The sequence below is a fragment of the Kogia breviceps genome, chromosome 6 (genome assembly GCF_026419965.1).
Source record: "Kogia breviceps isolate mKogBre1 chromosome 6, mKogBre1 haplotype 1, whole genome shotgun sequence".
NCBI lineage: Eukaryota > Metazoa > Chordata > Mammalia > Artiodactyla > Physeteridae > Kogia > Kogia breviceps.
In genome coordinates this window covers 69005482-69029524 of record NC_081315.1, presented here as the reverse complement: position 1 = coordinate 69029524, position 24043 = coordinate 69005482, and the positions used below count along the sequence as shown (strand labels likewise).

Sequence of the window (24043 nt, the reverse complement as noted above, 5' to 3'; positions counted from 1 at the left end):
GAAGTGGAAGCATGGAATCCTAACCATTGAACGGCCAGGGATTTCTGCACATGCATGTTTTACATCGCAATTATGCCTTTTTGTGATTTGCTTTCAATTAATATCTATCTCTCCAACTAGAATTTCACTTTCAAGAAAGAAAAGATTGTGATTGTTTTTCTTTTTAAAGTCTCATTAAATTCTTAATATTTAACATAGTGCTTAGCATATTATAGGCATTAAGCAAATATTTGTTGAATAAATAAATGTCTATGTCTTTTGGCTTAAAAATGACAAAAATTAATACGAAAGACTCTATTTCCATGAAATTCAAACACAACTAATAGATGTACAATGGTGTAAAAATGACTTTAACAAATTTATTACATCCCTGTGGAAAATTTTTCTGCAATTTAATTTTTTTTTTTTTTTTTTTGGTATGCGGGCCTCTCACTGTTGTGGCCTCTCCCATTGCGGGGCACAGGCTCCGGACGCGCAGGCCCAGCGGCCATGGCTCATGGGCCCAGCCGCTCCGCGGCATGTGGGATCCTCCCGGACCGGGGCACGAACCCGTATCCCCTGCATCGGCAGGCGGACTCTCAACCACTGCGCCACCAGGGAAGCCCTGCAATTTAATTTTTAATTATACCCCTCTATGGAATGTCCATTAAATATTGTTTTAGGATAGATTTACATATTTAAGCCTTGTTATCTATAATCCTTTCACTTTATTTGTCCTTTCTGGGTGTTCTCCTGTTTAAATAATTTTAAGGGCATTCCTTGAAATGAACCTCTCCCTGCCAGTTCAATCACCTCTGCTTTGGCAGCAAATGCAAGAGAAGACCCAGCTGCTAGGGCCTTCTATCTACATGTCTTACACTACATGTTGGTGCTTAGGTCTTCTCATTTTATAGACTTTAACCCAAGTAATATTTTACCTACAAGTCTTCTAAAGTTAGAAGTTGAGATTTATTGCACTGAATTTGTATTCAAAATATTGGACGAGTGGGAGATTATATATATGAGACATTTTCAGGGCCCTATACACTGTTTGGAATCACCTTGTGTTGACATCTGCACCAGGTAGTGTCATGGTATTGACTAGAATTACATGGTAAGCCTGAATTCAGTTTGAGTACACTGGTGGGGAGTGAAATGTAGGTAGGTTGAAAGCTGGACAATTTAAAAAGTACATGTCAAAAGAAAGTTTGGAGACTAATAATAATATTTCACATTGTATAAGAGCCACCCTTTCCATCATTTCCTAAACTAATGACAAAATTTCTCAATTTTATAACAATAGCACTAAAAGACTAAAAGTTAAATGTTCATTGGTAACCATTTATTATGCATTGATGTAAAAATGCATCCATAGACCATCTTTTCTTTCTTTTTGATAAGCTCATATTACATATTTTTTCTGGTAAAACAGAAGGCATCACTGCAGCTCAAGTTATAGATCTTGTGTGGTAATTATTTTTCCTGTTTTCTTCCTCCCACACAGGATTTAATAAGTGGTATTAAGGCTTTCCTTTATCCAAAATATTCTTGCTAAATAAAATTATTGTTAAATAAAATTTCAAAACATTTTGTTAATTGCTTTAAGAAAAGTTATTTTTAATGTCACACATGGCTATAGTTTACTAAATCTAAAGAAATATGTAATTTAATGTTTCTTTTAAACAAATTTTAGCCTTGTGGAGAGTAATTGGATGCTTTTAGAGATTTTCTATATGTGAGAATAAAATTTCATTATTTGAGCCTTACTATCAAAAATATAGGAATAGAAACCAAACAAAAGAGACTAAGATCTTTTAAAACAAAATTGAACAGAATTTGAATCTGATAACTGTGGTATACTAAAATTAATCCAAGATAGCAAAAATTCAGCCAATACAGGCAGGGGACATTTGGAGACTTTGGAAATAGAATTGTTGTTTCTCATATATTTCTTTAAAAATGTTGTTTTGTGCAGTTGTCAAGATTTCCTAAATAAACTAGATTAATATTCAAAACTGAATTTTAAAATAATTTAATAAAGTCATATAAAGTGGGAGCAGTTTTTATCTATGTATAGTTAGTGAGGATTGTATAGGAGTTAGAACTTTGGCAAATAGAGACTAGAGGTTGAAAATAAATTTACAAAACTAATAAAATGCCTAGAACAGTAATTAACAATTATTAACACAATAACAACGAAGCTGTTTGTGTTTGAATTTAACAACACACTTAAGCCAAAGTCGAATTAATATAAAAATAATATTCAATGAGCTGATATCTGACATAAGGTACAATAAAAAATTAATGTTCCCATTGAAGACCTAAGTTATGACAACATCTCTGTGGTGTGCCTTCTAAATACTTTATTTCTCAGTTGTGTCAAAGGCAGCTCATTGTGGCCTAATAAGATGTCAGTCAAAATATCCACAATATTTCTTAAAGTAAAACACTACATTTCTCCTACCGCACCAGATAAAATAATTTAATATATTTATTTTAACAAAAGGCTCATAGTTACTAACTCCAAACTATATAGTAGTTTTTTTTTCACATTTCTAGTACTACCTGTGGTTCTTAAAGATATCTACAGTTGATATTTGAATTGTCATGCTATTACTGAAAGGAACAATGCTTATCCTGAAAGCTTTACTGTAATTCACCTCTAAAATTGACTTTATGTGGAGAAGTTTCATCATAAAATATATCTACTATTTATATAGGTCAATATTGATTCTACTACATTTTGTAAAACAAACACAGATTTTTATATCAGGCAATCTGGGTTTTAACATCTAACTTTACACTGTGACCCTGGGAACATTATATGCCTTCTTTGAACCTCAGTTCCTAAACCACAAAATGAGAACATCACCACAGTTCTCAAAGGGTGGCATAAAGGTTAAAAAGAGCTAGTGTATGTGCCTAGTACTGGGCTGGGCACAGCGTAGTATATTAGGTGTTAATGGTTTTTTTTTTTTATTCCTCTAATTCCCATTCCCAATATTTTGGCTAACTGGAGATTAGTGAAAAAAAAATATAGAAGAGTTACTGGAATAAATCAGCTCCACTAAAATGCTCATTATATTGCAGGCATTAGTTATACGTTTCCAAAGTAACATTCAGTAAGATCAAAAGATTGGTTTTTAAAATGTATTTACATAATAAAATTCATATGCAAGAAAAGATTTCCAAGGCAACAATGACAAAAAAAATAAAAACAAATAAACTAAATCTGTGTGTATAGTTTAATTTTGTAAAATGAAGAAAAATTCTCAATTTTATTAAATGTTGAATGTTCATGGACAGGTAACAGAACAAAAGCTACTTCATATAGCAATGTATATCAACATCAAAAAATATGAAAATAGAGTTTCTCTGAAGGAAGGAGCGTTTTTAAAATGGGGTTGATAATAATTAGAAGTTCCCATTATTTGTCCATGAAACGTCCTATGAAAGGTGCTACTTTAAATAGGATTTTAGTAGAACTTGGCACGTAAACTTAAACTTTTCAACCACCCACTACTTTTCACCTCCTTGTAACTCCACTCATTCAGACAACCTCACATATACATACATTAATATTTTTTTAGAAACCTGCCTGTAAAGCAGAAAATTCATTTTCTACAATAAAAGCAGGTCATCATATTTATATCCAATGTTCTCAGTCACAGAGATGGATTTTCCTCATAGAAATGCTAATTAACATACACTATTATGTTCAACTTTTCAAAAGTTGTCTCTTAGGAGGATCTGCTTGATCATGTGAAAGAATTCTAAGGCAATATAAGCAGTTGTTCCACAGGACAAGTGTCGCCCTTGCAATGATATACTCTTGATACATTAAGTCTTTAGTCTTCAAGTGCTGCCAGCCAGACAGAGACATTCACTGTCTACAGGTGGTTGGCTCAAAGGTCAAAAAACTTTGTTTAAAAAAATGTTTATGGAATAGCACCATGGAAAGTCTTTCAGAAACAAATCATTTTTTTTCAACATTGCATTAAAAAACCTGATTTCTAGGAAGAGAAAGAAAGAGATCTTTCAATTCTAACAAGGTCTACTTCCATTTCATTTCATTAAAAAAAATACATTAACCATGACAACATCAACATTAACAACTACAACAGATCAACAACAAAAGAAAGACAATAGCAGCAGTGGAACTTGAGTATGAACCATCCAGGCAGTCACTTAGAAGAATCCTGTTCACACCTGTTAGGAGTTGTCTCATCAAGTTCATAAGACATCACAAGGCTTCTTGAATTTGGTATGAAAAGACAGCACTTTTGCTGAAAGAACTGAGTTTACCAATCAACTGGGCATTTTCCAGAACTTAAATAAATGCTATCTAGATTTAACTGCAATGATAGACAGTATTGACATTTCAAACTTGTCAGAATGTCACAAAAAGGAAGTGGTCTCGAGATCATTTATGTTTCAAAGAGGTAAGTTTAGCCTGCAAGTGAAAATAATGAAGCTGAAATATTCCAGTTTCCAAGCATTGGTCATAACCACATTTAAAGTATAAACCACCCTCAAGAGACTCCCACTTCACAACTTATATGGGTCTGGTTTACACTGTCTTCAAGATGCAAAGTCAAAGCAATTATCCTAAGATACAAGGAGAAGGTGTTCCAGTTTATGACCTGCAAGGTCATTTTACTTTTCCCATATATTGAAAAATTGCCACAAAGGACACTCTGCAGGGTCACAGACCCTTGAATGGGACTGTCTGAGTTGTGAAGCAGCTATGGTGAGCTGTGAACAAAGGATTGTGAAGTCTTCTTTGAAGCATGAGATGCCCTTTCACCAACTTTATTTATATTTATACTGTCAAGAATGAAGTTCAGTTATCCTGGTAATGCTGATCAGGGTTAGCTGGAAACTTCTCTTTTAGTACAGAGATAATTCTGGTCTTGCAGTTTTCTTCTGCTCAAACTCATTATATAAAACTTTGTGCTAAAATCTTCATTTAAAAAAGAAATACTTCTTCTTTCCATTATGCCCATTCCTTTATGTCTGATGGAGGTTTTGGTGTTAATTTTTGGTATGCGTGGTATCTGGATAACTGATGCTTTTGTATCTTATATGAAATCCTTTCTTGCTGATTGTGTCATCAGTGTGAAAATGAATTAAAACTGTATCACCAATTGAATAGATCTCTTCTGGTGGCTGAAGACAAAAACAAACAAAACAAATAAACAAACAACAAGAATGAATTATTTTTTCTTCAATGTAATTCATGTTTGGGAATTTTTTGGTATATCATTTAAACCTCCCAACAACATTGAAAAGTGGATAAGAGTGACTTTATTTTACAGATGAGAAAACTTGAGTTTCAGAGAACAGATGACTTGCTCAAGATCACAAGGCTGATCAGTGATATAGCTGAGCTTTGAACATACTTAAGTCTATTTCCAAGTTCTGGAACTGGGTGTTTTTTTCCAAAAATTTTAAGCCAATTTCCTTTGATTTACAAGTAATTAAAGTGAGGTTCACAGAGGATAAAGGGACATTAAATCTATTTCAGAAGGTGCTCTGGAGAGTGGCAGGGACATATACACACTACCAAATGTAAATTAGATAGCTAGTGGGAAGCTGCCGCATAGCACAGGGAGTTCACCTCTGTGCTTTGTGACCACCTAGAGGGGTGGGATAGGGAGGGTGGGAGGGAGGGTGATGCAAGACGGAAGAGATATGGGAACATATGTATATGTATAACTGATTCACTTTGTTGTAAAGGAGAAACTAACACACTATTGTAAAAACAGCTATACTCAAATAAAGATGTTAAAAAAAAAAAAAAAAAGAAGGTGCTCTGAGGCAGAGCCACTTCCAGAATCCAAATCGTCCATTCCTTCTTGCTTTAATAATCTAAGTACCAAGAATAATTTTTGTTTCATTTCAGTAGCTATTTGGACAGGAGTTCAATATTATTTAAGAAATAGTCACTGGTAGACATTTGAAAAATGGGACTGATAGCTTCAGAACAAAATATGTATTCAGAAGAACATTTGATGTTAATGCAGTGAATCCTGGGGGGAAAGCATTGAGAAAACTTTAAGATTTCCTGTTTTTTATTTCTCATGTTGACACCCTCTGACCTATGTTTGGTACTCCGTCCTGTGTCCACTACAATGGAGCAACATTCAACAGTACCGGCTAAACCCCCACACCAATGGTAGATACTGCCACTGACCAAATATATATATATATATATATATATATATATTTTTTTTTTTTTTTTTTATTTTTTTTATTTTTTTTTTTGCGGTATGCGGGCCTCTCACTGTTGTGGCCTCTCCCGTTGCGGAGCACAGGCTCCGGACGCGCAGGCCTAGCGGCCATGGCTCACGGGCTCAGTTGCTCCGCGGCATGTGGGATCTTCCCGGACCAGGGCACGAACCCGTGTCTCCCGCATCGGCAGGCGGATTCTCAACCACTGCGCCACCAGGGAAGCCCCCAAATATATTTTTGAGAGAGGAATGCCAATGATGTGCATATTCTTTTTGCTTTATACTTTAATTTATGAAGCTTACAAAATTGTCAAAGGTGTGTGTTTAGGCATATTGCTTTTAGATAATTAAACATTTAAATATTTATTGCACAATAAAAACATGAATTAAAAATGTTAGGATGTGGACAGTAATGAGAATTTATAGCTATTGAATTCATCTGTCTTGTTCAATATTATTAAGCAAATTCATTAGAGATGGAGAAGTAAGGGAAGACGAGGCATGTTATAACTTGTCAAGCCATTTTGTAAAAGCACTGCTGATTTGCATATGTTACACATATCAGTCACCAATTTATAGGCATTTTTATCATGTCTATGGTATCCTGCTGGTAGTGTATTTACCCCTGATCCACAGAATCGACCAAGCCCCACTGCTGTTGAATCGAGACCATCAAAGAGCTCAACATAGTCATAGCCACAGTCAGCTTCTTCTTCCACTTCAAAAATCTGGAAGGATAACTCGAGTCGAGAGCCCCGTTCTGATACTAACAGCCATTCACAGTCAACTTGTCCTGGGTAGTTGTTATCACCAAACTGAGCATGTGAGTACAGATCTCTGGGTTTTGATTCCACTTTCAGCCTGCCACCACACTCTGCTCAGGAAAGAAAAATGAAATAAGTGAGCTCAATGAGCTTTAACAATTCAAATTTCTCTTTTAATATAGTCTAACCACTCTCTAACTTCTGTATTCATTTCCACCATCAGTTATGTTCCCCATATTTGAAGATTCATATGGCATAGTGGGTACTGTTATAGGCCCTAAAGAGACTGCTGGGTTGGAATTTCAGCTCCATACCTACTAGCTCAGTGACTTTGGATAAGTGACATCACTTCTCTGATCCATAGGGTAAAGTGGTCAAGAGTAAAGTGCAGATGATAATAATAGTACATATCTTAGTGAGTTTTGAGGATTTAATTAACACAAGAAAATCACTTAAAACAGTACCTGCCATATAGTAACTCTCAATGCATTTTTTTAATGTTATATCTCATATTGTTTTCAGTCTTAAATAACTGTTTTCATGGAAAAAAGGTCAGTGTCTTAATTTGAGTTTAATCTTAGTAATTTAAGAACCCAAAATCCAAAGGAATAAGAAATAACTTAAAGATCAACAAAATATATAAAACTCCTGTATGTGTATATGTGTCATATAGAACTCTCTGCATAGAATATACAGACCAGTATTACTTTACTTAGGTAGAAATATTTATCTAACTTGGTTGGGAAAAGCATACACACATCATTAATTGTAGTTATTTTTGTAGTTCCAGAACCTCATCAGTTATATTTTGTGTTTTTAATAAACAAAGGAATTTAAAATGCTCTTTTTATGGCTTTTTCAGAGAGATATTAATAAATATAGGCTTTATCAGTTACTACTTTTGTCATTAGAGGTAAATATATCAAAGAAATATATAAGTCTGCGTAACATTTACAGTTAGTGTAATTTAGAGAATAAAAATTTTCAAATTTTTCTCAGGAACTCTTTGTAGTCTGAGCTCCCACATTTTACAATGACTAGAGAATAAATTGTAGAAGAAGTCTACAATATCTCCTCCAACCAAGTACACATACAAACATATGGCTGGGGGTAGGGAGAAAAAGAAAGGGATATGAAAAGTGTCAGGAGAAAGTAGAGTTTCTTTCTGTTCTTATTTGCCAATGATTGAGAGGTTCCCGGGAAACAGTAATTTCAGTACTAAAACTAGGAAAGTCCCAAAAAAAACTGGTATGAGTTGGGAGGGAACAAAAACAAAATTCCAATGTGGAAAGATTTGGACAGCTAAGCCTCTGGTTATCAAAACACAATTGTAACCTTGATGTGGTCATCTGTGACCAGATTGTCCTTGGCAGCATCCAGTGAACGTGAATTAGGACAGCTAAAATTCTTAGATTTTTCAGATTTGTATATGATTTACCCACATTGTGGTTTGGTGATTTTAAGTAACAAAATATTTCTGAATTCCCAGGATGGAACCCCATCTAGATGTGTTTGAATATAAGTAGGCTCAACCAAAACTATGGGCATTGTCACAGACAACAGCACATTCAGAGACCTTTGTGCAACTAACATATGAAAGAACTTCCAACTAGGGTTTCAATCATGAGAATGGCTTCCCCATCATGTTAAATGATGTCCCTTTGTCTTCCAGATGGTACGTGGGGTGTCTTGCACAATCTATTGATGTAGGTGCCACAATTACAAATGTAAACATGTGAAGAAACACATGTGCTTAGAACCACTCTGGAAAGCTGCAAATCTGATCAGTCTAGGGAATCATCTCTTACGTGTCACATACTGGAAGCCAAGCATCCTTCCTTTCCCACCATGGTGCTTCTCTTATCCCAGTAATTCCAAGAATTATTGTCCTCTCCCTGTGACAGAACTCCACAGCTAAATGGCCTGGGTACAAATCTGAGCTCTATGCTTCATCAGCTGTGGGACTTTGTCCCCCACTTCATTCCTAAAGTGGGGATCATACATAGTACTCAAATGATAGGGTCTAGGTGAAGAGTGATGGACTAATATATGTAAAATCATTGAAGGATACCTTGCACATAGGAAAAGCCATATAAGTATATACAATCATCATTTTGTTATTATTTTCTAGTCAGAATATCTAAATGCCATCATCTATACTCCTAGGGATCCACTCAGGCATGAAAAGAAAAGCCAGAAAAATTGAAAAACAATTTAAGCACTATTAATCTGTTTTCAGAAAGGAAGGATTATATTTTTGAAGGCCAGTAAAATATTTTGTGAAAGTATTTCTGAATTCAATATATAAATGTATAAACCAGTGTAATCTCATTTACAGATATTTTTAAAATTCAACTTATTCTCAAAGTTTGATATAATTGAGTGACTTGTTTTGTTTACAACTGTCAGCACTTGTATTACTTTTATTCCACAACCCAGGAAGGGGTGGACTGTGGGAGAGGCACTGGCTTCTGTGTGCCCACTTCAGAGAAACAAAGTAGCAAAACAAATCAGGATCCAAAGGAGACAATTCTCTGTCAACCCCAGATCAGAACAGAAATCAAGAAGGAAATGAAATATTTAAACAAAAGGATTTCACAAAGCCTTTGTGAATCTGAAATGTGTGGCATCATTATTTGATTTTATTGAAAACTTCTAGAAAATGACAATACTCAAAACAAATGACTTAAACTACAATTTAGAGTGACTTAAAATGTTTCAGAAATGGTGGCCCTTGTTTTAATTTGGAAAGACTTCTGTTAATTTCCTGGCAAAGTGTTAAATCCCTGTGAGGGCCTGTAATTTGAGCAATAAATACTTTTATTAGGCACTATAATTTAATTAAGTTCTATCAAAATAATTTCTAAGGAACCCAGTAATATATTATTTGATTTTTAAAATTAGGATGATGCTTTCTGCTGCAGAATAAAGTCCTACCTGACATGCCATGTTTTAAAATATTTTCTCTCCACACTCCCCCTCTTTCTCTGTATTTTAGCCTTATCCTCTGAGAGAATATATAGGTTATTTTTTTTTTTTACTGAGTTTTTTTCTTCAATAGTTTATTTAAGGCTGGCCTAACACCATTTGTTACCTGATTAAAATAAATTTGGACTTAGAATTTGGACCTACCTTTAGAGGAAAAAGGGACTTTTTCCAATAAAGTCCATTTCCCATTGATTTGGATAGTATTACTTGTAAAAAAATAGCTATAAAGCAATATTAATATTTCTTTTCACATAATTTCAAAATTCATAGTATTAGAAGCTTTCCTTGCAGATAAAATTAAAATTGTATATAGAAATATAAATTTACTCAAGCGAATTAAAATGTATACTTCAGGGCCCCTTAATAAAAGTTATATATATTCTAGAAAACTTTAAATAATGAATAAATGTTTTATACATTTAGCAGAAATTGACAGATGTGGTACTGGACTTGGCTGTCTTGTTGGTAAAAACTGACTGAAAATCATAAGTTTAACTTATCAGACTATAGCTGTCAAAAGGCAGGAATTCCTTCTGTTTTCTCATAAGTTCCCACAAAATTCCTAATTTTTTTGCTATGAATTACTAATACTTTACAGTGTCTATTCAAAGCAGGTACCAAATAAATATTTCACGAAAGACTGTGGAATAAACTTGTTAAAGAGAAAGCTTTCAAAAGATCTAAATAGTAAGCAGTACATAAGAATATTTCAGCATGTATGGCTACTTGAAAGTAACAGTGTAAATAAAATCTACCCAGAAAATTCAAAGACAGCTGGTTAAGTGAGAGAAAAAATTTACACGTGAAATAGACAAGCAAACAAACAAACAAGTAATGCCAAAAATTTTGATGAGCACAACTGAGCAGGAGTTGGGGGGCCAGGACTTTAATTCTAACTGTTATTTTTTTGTGCTACTTCAGTTTCATTTGAGTCTTAGTCTCAAAATCCTCATTTCTGAGATGACAGGACTGAATCATGTTTTGCCTACAAAATATGATTGAAGCTGCTCATGTGGGTATTTGAATGGATTTGAACTAAACAGGGAGAAAAAATGAGCCTTTTCAGTTGGATAGTTGGAACAGAGATTTGATTAAGACAAATAAGGACGCATTCAGTCTCTATTGTTTCAATTAACAGTGATCCAGTTTTGTATTGGTTTTCTTCCTAATCTAAAATGTTTATGTTAAGAGAAAATATACCATAGTAGAAAGTACATGAGCATTGGAAACAGAAATAGGATAAAATCCAGGCTTTGATATAATTTTAGAAGTCTTTGCAGATTAATTAATCCTTCAGATTTTAAATTTCTTGATCTGAAGATAAAGATAATAATTCATACATCATATAGCTCTTTTGAGAACTCAATGTATGTAATTTACATACCCCACATACATATATATGTATGTGCCTGAAATATAAAGTGCATGCTATATATACAATTGGATTTCAATATATGGTCTCTATGATAAGATAATTAGATACTACCAGTGGATTCTAAATGGAAATACAAACACTGAAATAGGGTCCAGAGCAGAGGCTGTGCAAATTAAGGAGTCATGGAGTTATATAGCTGCAAGAAAACTTGAGATTTAAGGTAAAGGTAAAGATAAAAAGAGAAACTATAAAAGTAGGTTTTTATGAAACTAAGACAGAGGAATTTATAGGTAAGTAATTTTAAAATAGTGTATCAGCTATTTCAAGAATTTTGATAACATATTTTTACACTCCATTCTTAGAACCTGTGACAGCCACGATTATTTTTAAAAAATGTGCCATTAACTCTGTGCTTCATAAAAATATTGATCAAGTCATGAGTCCAATTTTTCCATTCCTTCAATGTGTGACAAGTTATCAGGAAAATATTTAAAGAACAAACATCAAGTGTATAAAAAAATCCTTCATTAGTATGAAATTTTTTAATCCATGAAAGATTTTTCTCAAACCAGAATATTTATATTAATCATGAGAAATACTTTGTATTTTTTATGAGTCCAGTCATTACTAGCATGAATCAGACAATACCCACTTTCTCACAAATAGACTTCAATATAAATCTAATGCTCATAATATACTAGAGTGGAAAATAATATTGGGCAATGGAATAAAGTTATGATTTCTAAAATAAAAGGAAAGTGAAAGGAGAAAACAATAATCAGGAAACCATGACAAAAATTACTTTACTAAAATTGTTTCATTGATGAATTTGTAGCCTATTACACTGCCTTTTACATCGAGATAGATTTGTGTGTCAATAGTTTTGGCATTAGAACTGCCACTAGGTGTCACTATAAGCTAAATGATTTCAGTAAATATGATTGATTTTTTTTTTTTTTTTTTTAAACTGAATAAAAACAGGATATTTACTGGACATTTATGGAATATATTATAAATTTGCTCCAAATTATAAAAAAGTTACTTGACATTTTTGCTTAAAGTTTTCCATATTTTTCTAAATTATATTTTATTTCTTAAAGACTTCCATTATGGCTGGAATCTGTAAGAGTCAAATTAGGGATTAGGATTAGGGAGAAGATTGTGTTGCCTACCAAATAAAAGGGAAAAAAATAAGGCTCTGTAAAACAGAGAGTTAAATTCCAAATTTGGTTTTCAAAAATATATTAATGTGAAAGTTAGCTAAACAAGTAGCATTTTAGCAAAAACAAAAATTTTGAATTCCAAGCTATAGATTTCTATCTGTTAAATATAACATATAAATCAAACTGCTAAAGTTAACATGGAATACACCATATAAATATTTAGAGATAGTTCTTCTTGATCATACCACACTGAACATGAATCTGATCAAACTATTATGTTTCTTTTAATTAGTTCAACAGCTACAAAGATATTTAGTTAGGATGCTATGTGGTTCTCAAACATTTCACACAGTGCTTCAGTGAGACTTCTTCTGATTCGTTTATAATCCTGTTACAGATGCCCTGCATACACTAGAAGAGAAACTTGGATCTTACTCAGAAAAGAGAAGCATCCCCTAATTTACTGACCTGTAGAATGTGTGGCTTGAAAGCCTTTTCTTTGAACAGATGCATCAGAAACAAACCGAACAAACATTTTATTTCCAGTAGCCACAAGGGGTTCTGGTATCCTGTTCCCACACAGTCGTCCAAGAATTGGTGATTTTTCCGTTTCTCCATCAAATACTTCCAAGTGATCATAAGCACATTCTTGATGCTGCTCAATCTCAAACTCACTAAAGACCTATTAAAAAAGAAAGAAAGAAATGGGAAAAAAATAAAAAAGCCACATATCACTCAAAATGGGTTCTTTTTTTTGGAGCAGAAATACAGAATAATATGTCCAGTCAATGCAAATGATTCAATCCATCTAGCACATTATTGAAAGGGGTGTGAAATCAATAGAATATAAAGTCTTTAGGAAGACTTTATAATGAGGAAAACAATGTAATAACTTCATGTGAAATTCTATTGTACTATTTGACTATTGCAACTAATTCTACTATTGCAATTAGACAAATTATAATAACAAATGATATTTTATTCTGAATTTATTCTTAATGCATCAGAAAATTTTAAACAATTATATTTAAAAAATGATTCCTTATAGTATTAATGATCATAAACTACTGAACATCATCATACCATCGAACTCTTAAATTAAAAAGAAAACCCCATAAAATAATTAAACAAGTAATTAATTTCACAAAAATTAAATGTAGTAAATCTTAATAGAATACATAACACAAAGGGATTTTTCATTATACATTTCTTTATTTAGATCTTACAACCCATATGAATATGACTTTAGGCTAGATTATTTTAAATTAACTTTTCAGAGAGATGGTACACTTATTTTAATATTTGGGGTCTTGCAAAGTTTAGCATGCTTTTTTTTTTTTTTTTTTTTTTTTTGCGATACGTGGGCCTCCCACTGCTGTGGCCTCTCCCGTTGCGCAGCACAGGCTCCGGACGCGCAGCACAGGCTCCGGACGCGCAGGCTCAGCGGCCATGGCTCAGGGGCCCAGCCACTCCACGGCATGTGGAATCCTCCCGGACCGGGGCACGAACCCGCTTCCCCTGCATCGGCAGGCGGACTCTCAACCACTGCGCCACCAGGGAAGCCCTAGTATGTTTTTTTATGTGTAGCAAATTCTTAAAATAAAAGTTTATTAAATATTTAACACATTAAGTATAACAATGGAAAGTTTAATTGAGACTGACTGAAAATAGTAATTGTCCAAACTATTAATAATTCCGGGATTCTAGGTTATTTGCCATTGCCAATTACGGCTTTTTCCATTCCCCATAAAAACCATCATATATTCAAGATATAAACCATCACTCCTACTTAAGTCTATAGAGCAAAGCTAAAAAAAAAATAAAATAAATTGAAGGAAATATAAAATATGCTTGAAATGTATTAATTTTGCTACAATCCCTACAGCATAAAATATTTGTACATAAACTTTCTACATACATGTTTTCTTTAATGCAGTTTTGTGAAGTGATTATAATTCTCAATTTAAAGCGTACATTTTGTATTTTTGAAAGAAAAAAGTGGCTAAGACTGGTTCTCCCTCACTGTTGACCACATTTATCTATTCCAACCACACTACCATCTGCTCTCACTTCTGACTTTAGAGGAGTAAGGGAAGAAATGAAGGAATCAATTTATATTAATTAGGGAGTAGGAGAAAAGAGTGAAGAGACAAAAGAAAAGGAAGAGGGCTGATCTCTCATGTCTCATTCCACTGTGCCCTACTTAAAAATATAAATTAAAATGTTATAACCAATAAGCATTAGTGAATCACTATTTGCTATAATTATTATGAGTAAAAAGGAATATTTACTTCATTCAACCAATGACTCTGGCTAGTTCAAAAAAGATTAAATACAGCATAAAGAATCTCACTGGAAACAAACACAGTGCAGAAAAATACAGTGAACAAGGAGACTTTAGCAGAGTTTATTTAATCTGAAGCACAACATTCAAAGTACACCATCACCAAAGGGTTTGTCACTTATTAATCTCTGTAATCTAGTGGCAGAGAGTGAAGCAGAGTAGACACACAGTGCATGGACTATAGAAGACGCTGAATGGATGTCTGGATAAGGATGTCCATTCATCTACCTAATTACCTAAACCCAGTTTATGGCCAATCCCATGAATGGAAACAACGTAAACATGGCAAACCAAAACTTCTGGTTATCTGCCTCTCATAAGATGGTACTCAGTCAGCTTCTATTATGTTTGTGTACACATAAACAGCCTTAATATCAGTTTGTAACTGTTAAGAAAGCAATAAGAGAAAATCAGCTTAACTGCACCAAGAGTTTTTTTTTTAGCTAAATATGCAACCAAGCTTCTAAATAATAAGATAAATATTGTTTAAAAAGAAATATAACAATATCTGAAAACTGTTGCATGTTGAATACTTGTCTCTTTTGAATGGGCTTTAGAACCATTCATCTATAAATATAAAGAGCAGAGAAACCTACTGTGTACAAGAGAAAATTTTAAGAATGATGGGGCTAATGGCATTCTAAAGCTTATCCTTTAAGTAAAAGTTAAAAATGGGATCAGAATTTACAGACCACAAATGTTCAGTCCATTGTTTGGTCTATTGAAAACTAAGTGAATGAGATAACTAAGTGACTACTTCATTCTCTAATGAAATAAATGCAGGATTTCTGGAGTAAGTCATAACATATTTTACAGAGCAGAGCAATACAACACAAGGTGGCATTGAACTAGTGGGCTGGGGGCATACTGACACCTGGTCTGGAGTCAATTGGCTCCAGCTTTTTATTAAATTACTAATGGAATCAGATTGACTCTATAAGAGTCAGATTAGGCAAAGCTTTTGTAGCTGACACATTCTCAACGATGCAAATAACTCTCATTCATTAAAGTACTGTTGAATTTTCTTAGAATAAATAGCAGCTTGTTAGGTCAGCTGCAAAGATTAGGTGGTCCTTTTGGTCCTTTTCCAGAAGTCAGCTTAACCAAATGCTCCACCACACACAAGAAAAATGTGACAAATTCACATGCTGAGATCTCATAAATCAGCCCTGTGATATCATAGAGACATCCACGTGGAGACCCCTCCATACATAGTGACTTTGCCTTAATATAAAATATTTCTAGGCCATAGAATGATGTTATAGGATTCCATGGGAAAATAGAAAATCTTTAAAAACAGTTTTTAGAGTCCCCAAAGATAACTTGAGATACACAATTTATTACTTTATTCTATCACACTTTCTGAGCCATGAATCTCTATTTCTAAATGATGTAGAATGTGAAAATTTCCAGCCACCAGGAACCAATGGCACAGAAATGTCTCCCTAGAAGACACTTAGATTACCAAAAAAGTTTCCCCCAAAGTCCTTCAACTTTACAATGGAGAGAGAACAGAAAAGCTGATGTATGGAGCTGTAAGGAACTCTGATTTCTGCTGAAACACTGCCTTCTTTGGGGGGGACTTTAAAATATTTTTCTTAAGCGTTTACACTCAGACTTTACAGACAGTTTGGTATTCAAATGTTTAAACCTTATTCACTCCATGATTATATTTCTATGATTTTAAGGTTCATAATCCGGGTTTTAGAAAGACCAAAAAGAGTGAATAACAGTAAGTTCTAGTAAGAAATTCTAATGCATTTAAGGAGTTTCATTCAAAAGGAATAAAATTAAACTTTCATTTTAAGCTCTGGAAAGAATAACTGTGTGTTTCTGGAATATCCAAGCAAGCCTAATCTACCTTCCTGGCCACCAGCCAAGCTTCCATATGCAGCTTCCTCATATGAACATCTGTAGAGGTACTTTTACTGAAAATACAGGCACTGGCTAAAGGATAAGGCCATTCAAAGTCACATTTGCAAGAGACAAGATACATTCACAAGGACAAGATAATAAAATGATAATGCTTAGGTTTGATTAATGCTAAGCTTTAAACTAAGAGAATTAAATAATAAATAATGATTTTAATAAATAATAAATATTTTTTATTAAAAAATAAATTTTAAAAAGTAAATAATAAATCTTAGCTTTGATTAAGCTAAGATTTAAACTAAGAGAATAAAAGAGAATGATACAATGTGAGCAGTTGTGAGATGAAATTCAGAGCTCCAGAGTTCTAGCCATCCTTCGCCTTTTCCTCCCTTCGGTGAGAACTATCATTTGGTTTCCCACAAGATTATGGAAGGATTAGAGGCCACTGGAAAAAAAAGGCACAGTGGAATATAAACCCCAGTCTTCTGATTCAAAAGACCTTTCTTTCCCATGAATACTCTATAACAGTGATCAAATATACTTATAATGGATTTATGGTGGAGAATTATATAACACTTGTGGGTGTTTTGTTTTCCAAATATCCCATATATGAAGCTGTAAATTACAACTATATACTTAGCAAAGCTTTAAGATATGATAAATAAAATAAAAATGACATAAATGTATTAGCCTATTGTTGTGTGCTCCTATGCCTAGAACTTTATTTCTGTTTCATTTGTTTTATTTTGTTTTTAATGAAGAGTAATTCAGAATATGAAAAAAGTATCAGAAATCTAATGATCAGTTGAGCCTCTCAGAACTAAGAAAGGGTGAAGCCAGGAATGATAGAACTTTATCCCTTTATTCATTCAGAACTTTATCCCTGTTCTAGTAGGAAGACTTTTTCCAAGTATCTTTCAACCAAGGTTTCTTTTACTTTAAAACTGTTATCATGCATTTAGCATCTCATGATTAAACACAAACACACACACACACACACACACACACACAAATACACACTCTAAAAACAAGGCAAATATATTAGTTTCCTATTGCTGCTCTAGCAAATTAACACATACTTAGTGACTCAATAAAACACACTTTTCTGGGGACTAGGACAAGGTCATCTTTGGGGAATGGGGAGCATTATTCTGCCTACCATAGAAAGTAAGGTCAAATATTTTCACCCTCTGATTCTCAGGGGAAATGAGGACAAACACTTATAACTGCATGATTTCAAACTCTTTTATCCATAACTTTATTAGTTCAGTCAAGAAACTAAGTCCAATAGAGGACATCTGGCTTGAAGCCTGCTTTTTTGTAATTAAACTTTTACTGGAACACAACGATGTCCATTCTTTGTGCAATGACTGGCCAAACCCAGCAACAGACAGGCTTCCTAAAGACCTCCTGAGCCCACAGCCCACTGGACACAGCCCTGCCCAGTAGACGGCCAGGACCCAGCTCTACACACCAGTGAGAAGGCACCAGATTCAGAATCCTCTGGGCCCTGATGCTGCCCTCCAGGAAGCCTGGCCTAGCCTCTGGATCAGCCTCTCCCACCAGGGATCAGAAAACTGGTGTAAGAAAACCACAATCCCATAACCTGTGGACCTAACCTGCCCACAGCAAGCCAGACCCTGCCCTGGGACCAGCTGGGCCCTGCCCCTGCCCAGTAGCAGGCCAACACAAACTCCAGAACACCCCAGACCCAGTACCCACCTGTGTTTCAGGAATTGCTCCCACCCCTCCCACTAGTGATCTTATATCAGCTCTGGGACTCCTGGGCCCTGTAACCAGACTCCAGAACCTGATTCTGCCTGCCAGTAGTCCAGCATTAACACCAGGACCTGGTTTCACCCACTAGTGTGTGGGCAACAGCCCCGGAGTCTTATGGACCATAACTCTTCCCATTAGTAAGCCAGCACTAGACTTGGGGCTCCCCAGGGTTCTGCAGCTAGCTGCCTTGTGACCAGGCCCCACCAACCAGCAGCTGGCAGCCTCCACACAAGGCAGGTCCAAGCAACCAACCAGACCAGGGTCCAAACAAGCCTAACAGTCTACCCACATAGTCAGCCTGCCACAACTGAAGGACACATGCAGGCCTAATAGGGAGAACTTCTAGAGCATATAGCTTGGGTGACAAGAAGGGAGCACACTGCTGGAACACATAGGACATTTGCAAAAGGTCCCTTCTCCAAGATGAGGAAACGTAACCAACCTACTAGATACATAAAAATAAAAATAAAAACAGCAACTTAGGCAAAATGAAGTGACAGAGGAACATGTTCCAGATGAAGGAACAAAATAAAAGCCCCAGAAGAACCAAATGAAGTGGAGCTAGGCAATCTACCTGAGAAAGGGTTCAAGGTAGTGATTGTAATGATAATCAAAGAACTTAGGAGGAGAATGATGCACAAAATGAGAAGCTAGAAGGTTTAAACAAGGAGTTAGAACAACCAAACAGAGATGAAAAGTATTATAACTGAAATGAAAAATACAATAGAAGGAATCAAGTGTAGGCTAAATGATAGAGAAACAGATCAGCAAGCTGGAAGATAGGGTAGTGGAAATCACTGAGGATGAACAGAGAAAAGAAAAAAGAATGTAAAGAAATGAGGACAGTTTAAGAGACCACTGGAACAACAACAAGTGTACTAATATTTGCATTACAGTCTCAGAAGGAGAAGAGAAAGGGGCTGATAATGAATTTTAAGACATAATAGCTGAAAACTTCCTTAACATGGGAAACGAAACAGTCATCCAAGTCCAGGAAGTGCAGAGTCACATATAGGATTAACTGAAAGAGGAACACACCAAACACTCCAAAACACATTGTAATTAAAGTGACAAAAAGGGGGTCTTGAGAAGATGGCTGAAGAGTAAGGCACGGAGATCACCTTACTCCCCACAAGCTACATCAGAAATATACATGTGGAACTGCTCCTATAGAACACCTACTAAATGCTGGCAGAAGACCTCAGACCTCCCAAAAGGCAAGAAACTCCCAACGTACCTGGGTAGGGCAAAAGAAAAAAAAAAAAACAGAGACAGAAGAATAGGGACGGGACTTGCACCACTGGGAGGGAGCCATGAAGGAGGAAAGGTTTCCACACACTAGGAAGCCCCTTTGTAGGCAGAGACTGTGGGTGGAGGAGGGGGGAGCTTTGGAACGGCAGAAGAGAGCGCAGCCACAGGGAGGGCAAAGTGAAGAGATTCCCACATGGAGGATAGGTGCTGACCAGCACTCACCAGCCCCAGAGGCTTGTCTGCTCACCCGCCAGGGCAGGTGGGGGCTGGGAGCTGAGGCTCGGGCTTCGGCCAGATCCCAGGGAGAGGACTGGGGTTGGCGGCATGAACACAGCCTGAAGGGGCCTAGTGCGCCACGACTAGCCAGGAAGGACTCTGTGAAAAAGTCTGGAGTTGCCAAAGAGACAAGAGACTTTTTCTTCCCTCTTTGTTTCCTGGTGCACGAAGAGACAGGATTAAGAGTGCTGCTTAAAGGAGCTCCAGAGACAGGCGCGAGCTGAGGCTATCAGCACAGAGACCAGAGATGGGCATGAAACGCTAAGGCTGCTGCTGCAGTCACCAAGAAGCCTGTGTGCGAGCACAGGTCACTGTCCACACCTCCCCTCCCAGGAGCCTGTGCAGACTGCCACTGCCAATGTCCCGTGATCCAGGGACAACTTCTCCTGGAGACCACACAGCGTGCCTCAGACTGGTGCAACGTCATGCTGGCCTCTGCTGCCACAGGCTCACCCCAAATCCGTACCCCTTCCTCCCCATGGCCTGAGTGAGCCAGATCCTCTGAATCAGGTGCTCCTTTAACCTCATCCTGTCTGAGTGAAGAACAGACGCCCTCAGGCGACCTACATGAAGAGGCAGGTCCAAATCCAAAGCTGAGCCCCGGGAGCTTTGCAAACAAGGAAGAGAAAGGGAAATCTCTCCCAGCAGCCTCAGAAACAGCGGATGGAAGCTCCACAATCAACTTGATGTACGCTGCATCTGTGGAATAACTGAATAGACAACAAATCATCCCAAATTGAGGAGGTGGACTTTGGGAGCAAGATATATTATTTTCTCCCCTTCTCCTCTTTTTGTGAGTGTGTATGTGTATGCTTATGTGTAAGATTTTGTCTGTACAGCTTTGCTTTCACCAGTTCTCCTAGGATTGTACCCATCCGTTCTTTTTTTCTCTTTTACTTTTTTCTTTAGTTTTTAAAATTGTTTTTATAATTATTTTTTATTTTAATAACTTTATTTTATTTTATCTTTATTTTATTTTATGCTGTTTCTTTATTTCTTTCTAATTTTTCACCCTTTTATTTTGAGCTGTGTGGATGAAAGGCTCTTGGTGCTCCAGCCAGGAGTCAGTGCTGTGCCTCTGAGATTGGAGAGCAAACATCAGGACACTGGTCCACAAGAGACCTCCCAGCTCCATGTAATATCAAATGGCTAAAATCTCCCAGAGATCTCCATCTCAACACCAAGACCAAGGTTCACTCAACGACCAGCAAGCTACAGTGCTGGACACCCAATGCCAAACAACTAGCAAGACAGGAACACAGCCCCATCCATTAGCAGAGAGGCTGCCTAAAATCATAATAAGGCCACAGACACCCCAAAACACACCACCAGACGTGGACTTGCCTGCCAGAAAGACAAGATCCAGCTTCATCCACCAGAGCACAGGCACTAGTCCCCTCCTCCAGGAAGCCTACACAATGCACTGAAACAACTTTAGCCACTGTGGACAGATGCCAAATACAACAGGAACAACGAACCTGCAGCCTGCAAAAAGGAGACCCCAAACACAGTAAGATAGCAAAATGAGAAGACAGAAAAAAAGACAGCAGATGAAGGAGCAAGGAAAAAGCCACCAGACCTAACAAATGAAGAGGAAATAGGCATTCTACCTCAAAAAGAATTCAGAATAATGATAGTAAAGATGATCCAAAATCCTGGAAATAGAATAGAGAAAATGCAAGAAACATTTAACAAGGACCTTAGAAGAGCTAAAGAGAAAACAAGCAATGGTGAACAACACAATAAATGAAATTAAAATACTCTAGAAGGTATCAATAGCAGAATAACTGAGGCAGAAGAACGGATACGTGACCTGAAGATAAAATAGTGGAAATAACTACTGCAGAGCAAAATAAAGAAAAAAGAATGAAAAGAACTGAGGACAGTTTCAGAGACCTCTGGGACAATATTAAACACACAAACATTCAAATAATAGGGTTCCTAGAAGAAGAGAAAAAGAAAGGGACTGAGAAAATATTTGAAGAGATTATAGTTGAAAACTTCCCTAATTTGGGAAAGGAAATACTTAATCAATTCCAGGAAGCACAGACAGTCCCGTACAGGATAAATCCAAGGAGAAACATGCCAAGACACATATTAATCAAACTGTCAAAAATTAAATACAAAGAAAACATATTAAAAGCAGCAAGGGGAAAACAACAAATAACACACAAAGGAATCCCCATAAGGTTAACAGCTGATTTTTCAGCAGAAACTCTGCAAGCCAGAAGGGAGTGGCAGGACATATTTCAAGTGATGAAGGAGAAAAGCCTACAGCCAAGGTTACTCTACCCAGCAAGGATCTCATCCAGATTTGATGGAGAAATTAAAATCTTTACAGAGAAGCAAAAACTGAGAGAGTTCAGCACCACCAAACCAGCTTTACAACAAATGTTAAAGGAAATTTTCTAGGCAACAAACACAGGAGAAGGAAAAGACCTACAATAACAAACCCAAAACAATTAAGAAAATGGTGATAGGAACATACATATCGATAATTACCTTAAATGTAAATGGATTAAATGCTCCAACCAAAAGACACAGATTGGCTGAATGAATACAAAAACAAGACTCATATATATGCTGTCTACAAGAGACCCACTTCACACCTAGGGACACATACAGATTGAAAGTGAGAGGATGGAAAAAGATATTCCATGCAAATGGAAATAAAAAGAAAGCTGGAGTAGCAATTCTCATATCAGACAAAATAGACTTTAAAATAAAAACTATTACAAGAGACAAAGAAGGACACTACATAATGATCAAGGTATCGATCCAAGAAGAAGATATAACAATTGTAAATATTTATGCACCCAACATAGGAGCACCTCAATACATAAGGCAAATACTAACAGCCATAAAAGGGGAAATCGACACTAACACAATCATAGTAGGGTATTTTAACACCCCATTTTCACCAATGGACAGATCATTCAAAATGAAAATAAATAAGGAAACACGAGTTTTATATGATACATTAAAGAAGATGGACTTAATTGATATTTATAGGAGATTCCATCCAAAAAAAAACCAGAATACACATTTTTCTCAAGTGCTCATGGAACATTCTCCAGGATAGATCATATCTTGGGTCACAAATCTAGCCTTGGCAAATTTAAGAAAGTTGAAATCGTATCAAGTATCTTTTCTGACCACAGTGCTATGAGACTAGATATCAATTACAGGAAAAGATCTGTAAAAAATACAAACACATGGAGGCTAAACAGTACACTACTTAAAAACCAAGAGATCACTGAGAAATCAAAGAGGAAATTTAAAAAATACCTAGAGACAAATAACAGTGAAAACACGATGACCCAAAACCTATGGGATGCAGTGAAAGCAGTTCAAAGAGGGAAGTTTATAGCAATACAATCCTACCTTAAGAAACAGGAAACATCTCTAATGAACAGCCTAACCTTGCTCCTAAAGCAATTAGAGAAAGAAGAACAAAAAAACCTTCAAAGTTAGCAGAAGGAAAGAAATCGTAAAGATCAGATCAGAAATAAATGAAAAAGAAATGAAGGAAATGATAGCAAAGATCAATAAAACTAAATGCTGGTTCTTTGAGAAGATAAACAAAATTGATAAACCATCAGCCAGACTCATCAAGAAAAAAAGGGAGAAGACTCAAATCAATAGAATTAGAAATGCAAAAGGGGAAGTAACAACTGACACTGCAGAAATACAAAAGATCATGAGAGATTACTACAAGCAAATCAATGCCAATAAAACAGACAACCTGGAAGAAAAGGATAAATTCTTAGAAATGCACAATGTGCTGAGACTGAACCAGGAAGAAATAGGAAATATGAACAGACCAGTCACAAGCACTGAAATTGAAACTGTGATTAAAAGTCTTCCAATAAACAAAAGCCCAGGACCAGATGGCTTCACAGGAGAATTCTATCAAACATTTAGAGAAGAGCTAACACTCTTCCAAAATATAGCAGAGGGAGGAACACTCTGAAACTCATTTGACGAGGCCACCATCACCCTGATACCAAAACCAGACA

The 24043-nt window shown here is 35.9% G+C and overlaps 1 protein-coding gene across 8 annotated transcripts in view; it reads right to left on the bottom strand.

The window, feature by feature from the left end:
- Nucleotides 1-1996: 1996 nt before the first annotated feature.
- The window catches only part of TLL1 (tolloid like 1), a 261648-nt gene continuing 239601 nt past the window's right edge, over nucleotides 1997-24043 (bottom strand). For 3 of the 8 annotated variants that reach the window (XM_067036943.1, XM_059065869.2, XM_067036941.1), the window contains 3 exons: nucleotides 12971-13184; nucleotides 6836-7086; nucleotides 1997-5148 (listed from right to left, as the gene is read on the bottom strand). In XM_067036943.1, coding sequence (XP_066893044.1) covers nucleotides 5014-5148; nucleotides 6836-7086; nucleotides 12971-13184 — 600 coding nt within the window. In that variant the 3' untranslated portion in view covers nucleotides 1997-5013. Of the gene's footprint in view, nucleotides 5149-6247; nucleotides 7087-12970; nucleotides 13185-17136; nucleotides 17164-24043 lie in introns of those variants that run through there. The other 5 variants (XM_067036944.1, XM_059065868.2, XM_067036946.1 and 2 more) reach the window with 5 other exon arrangements.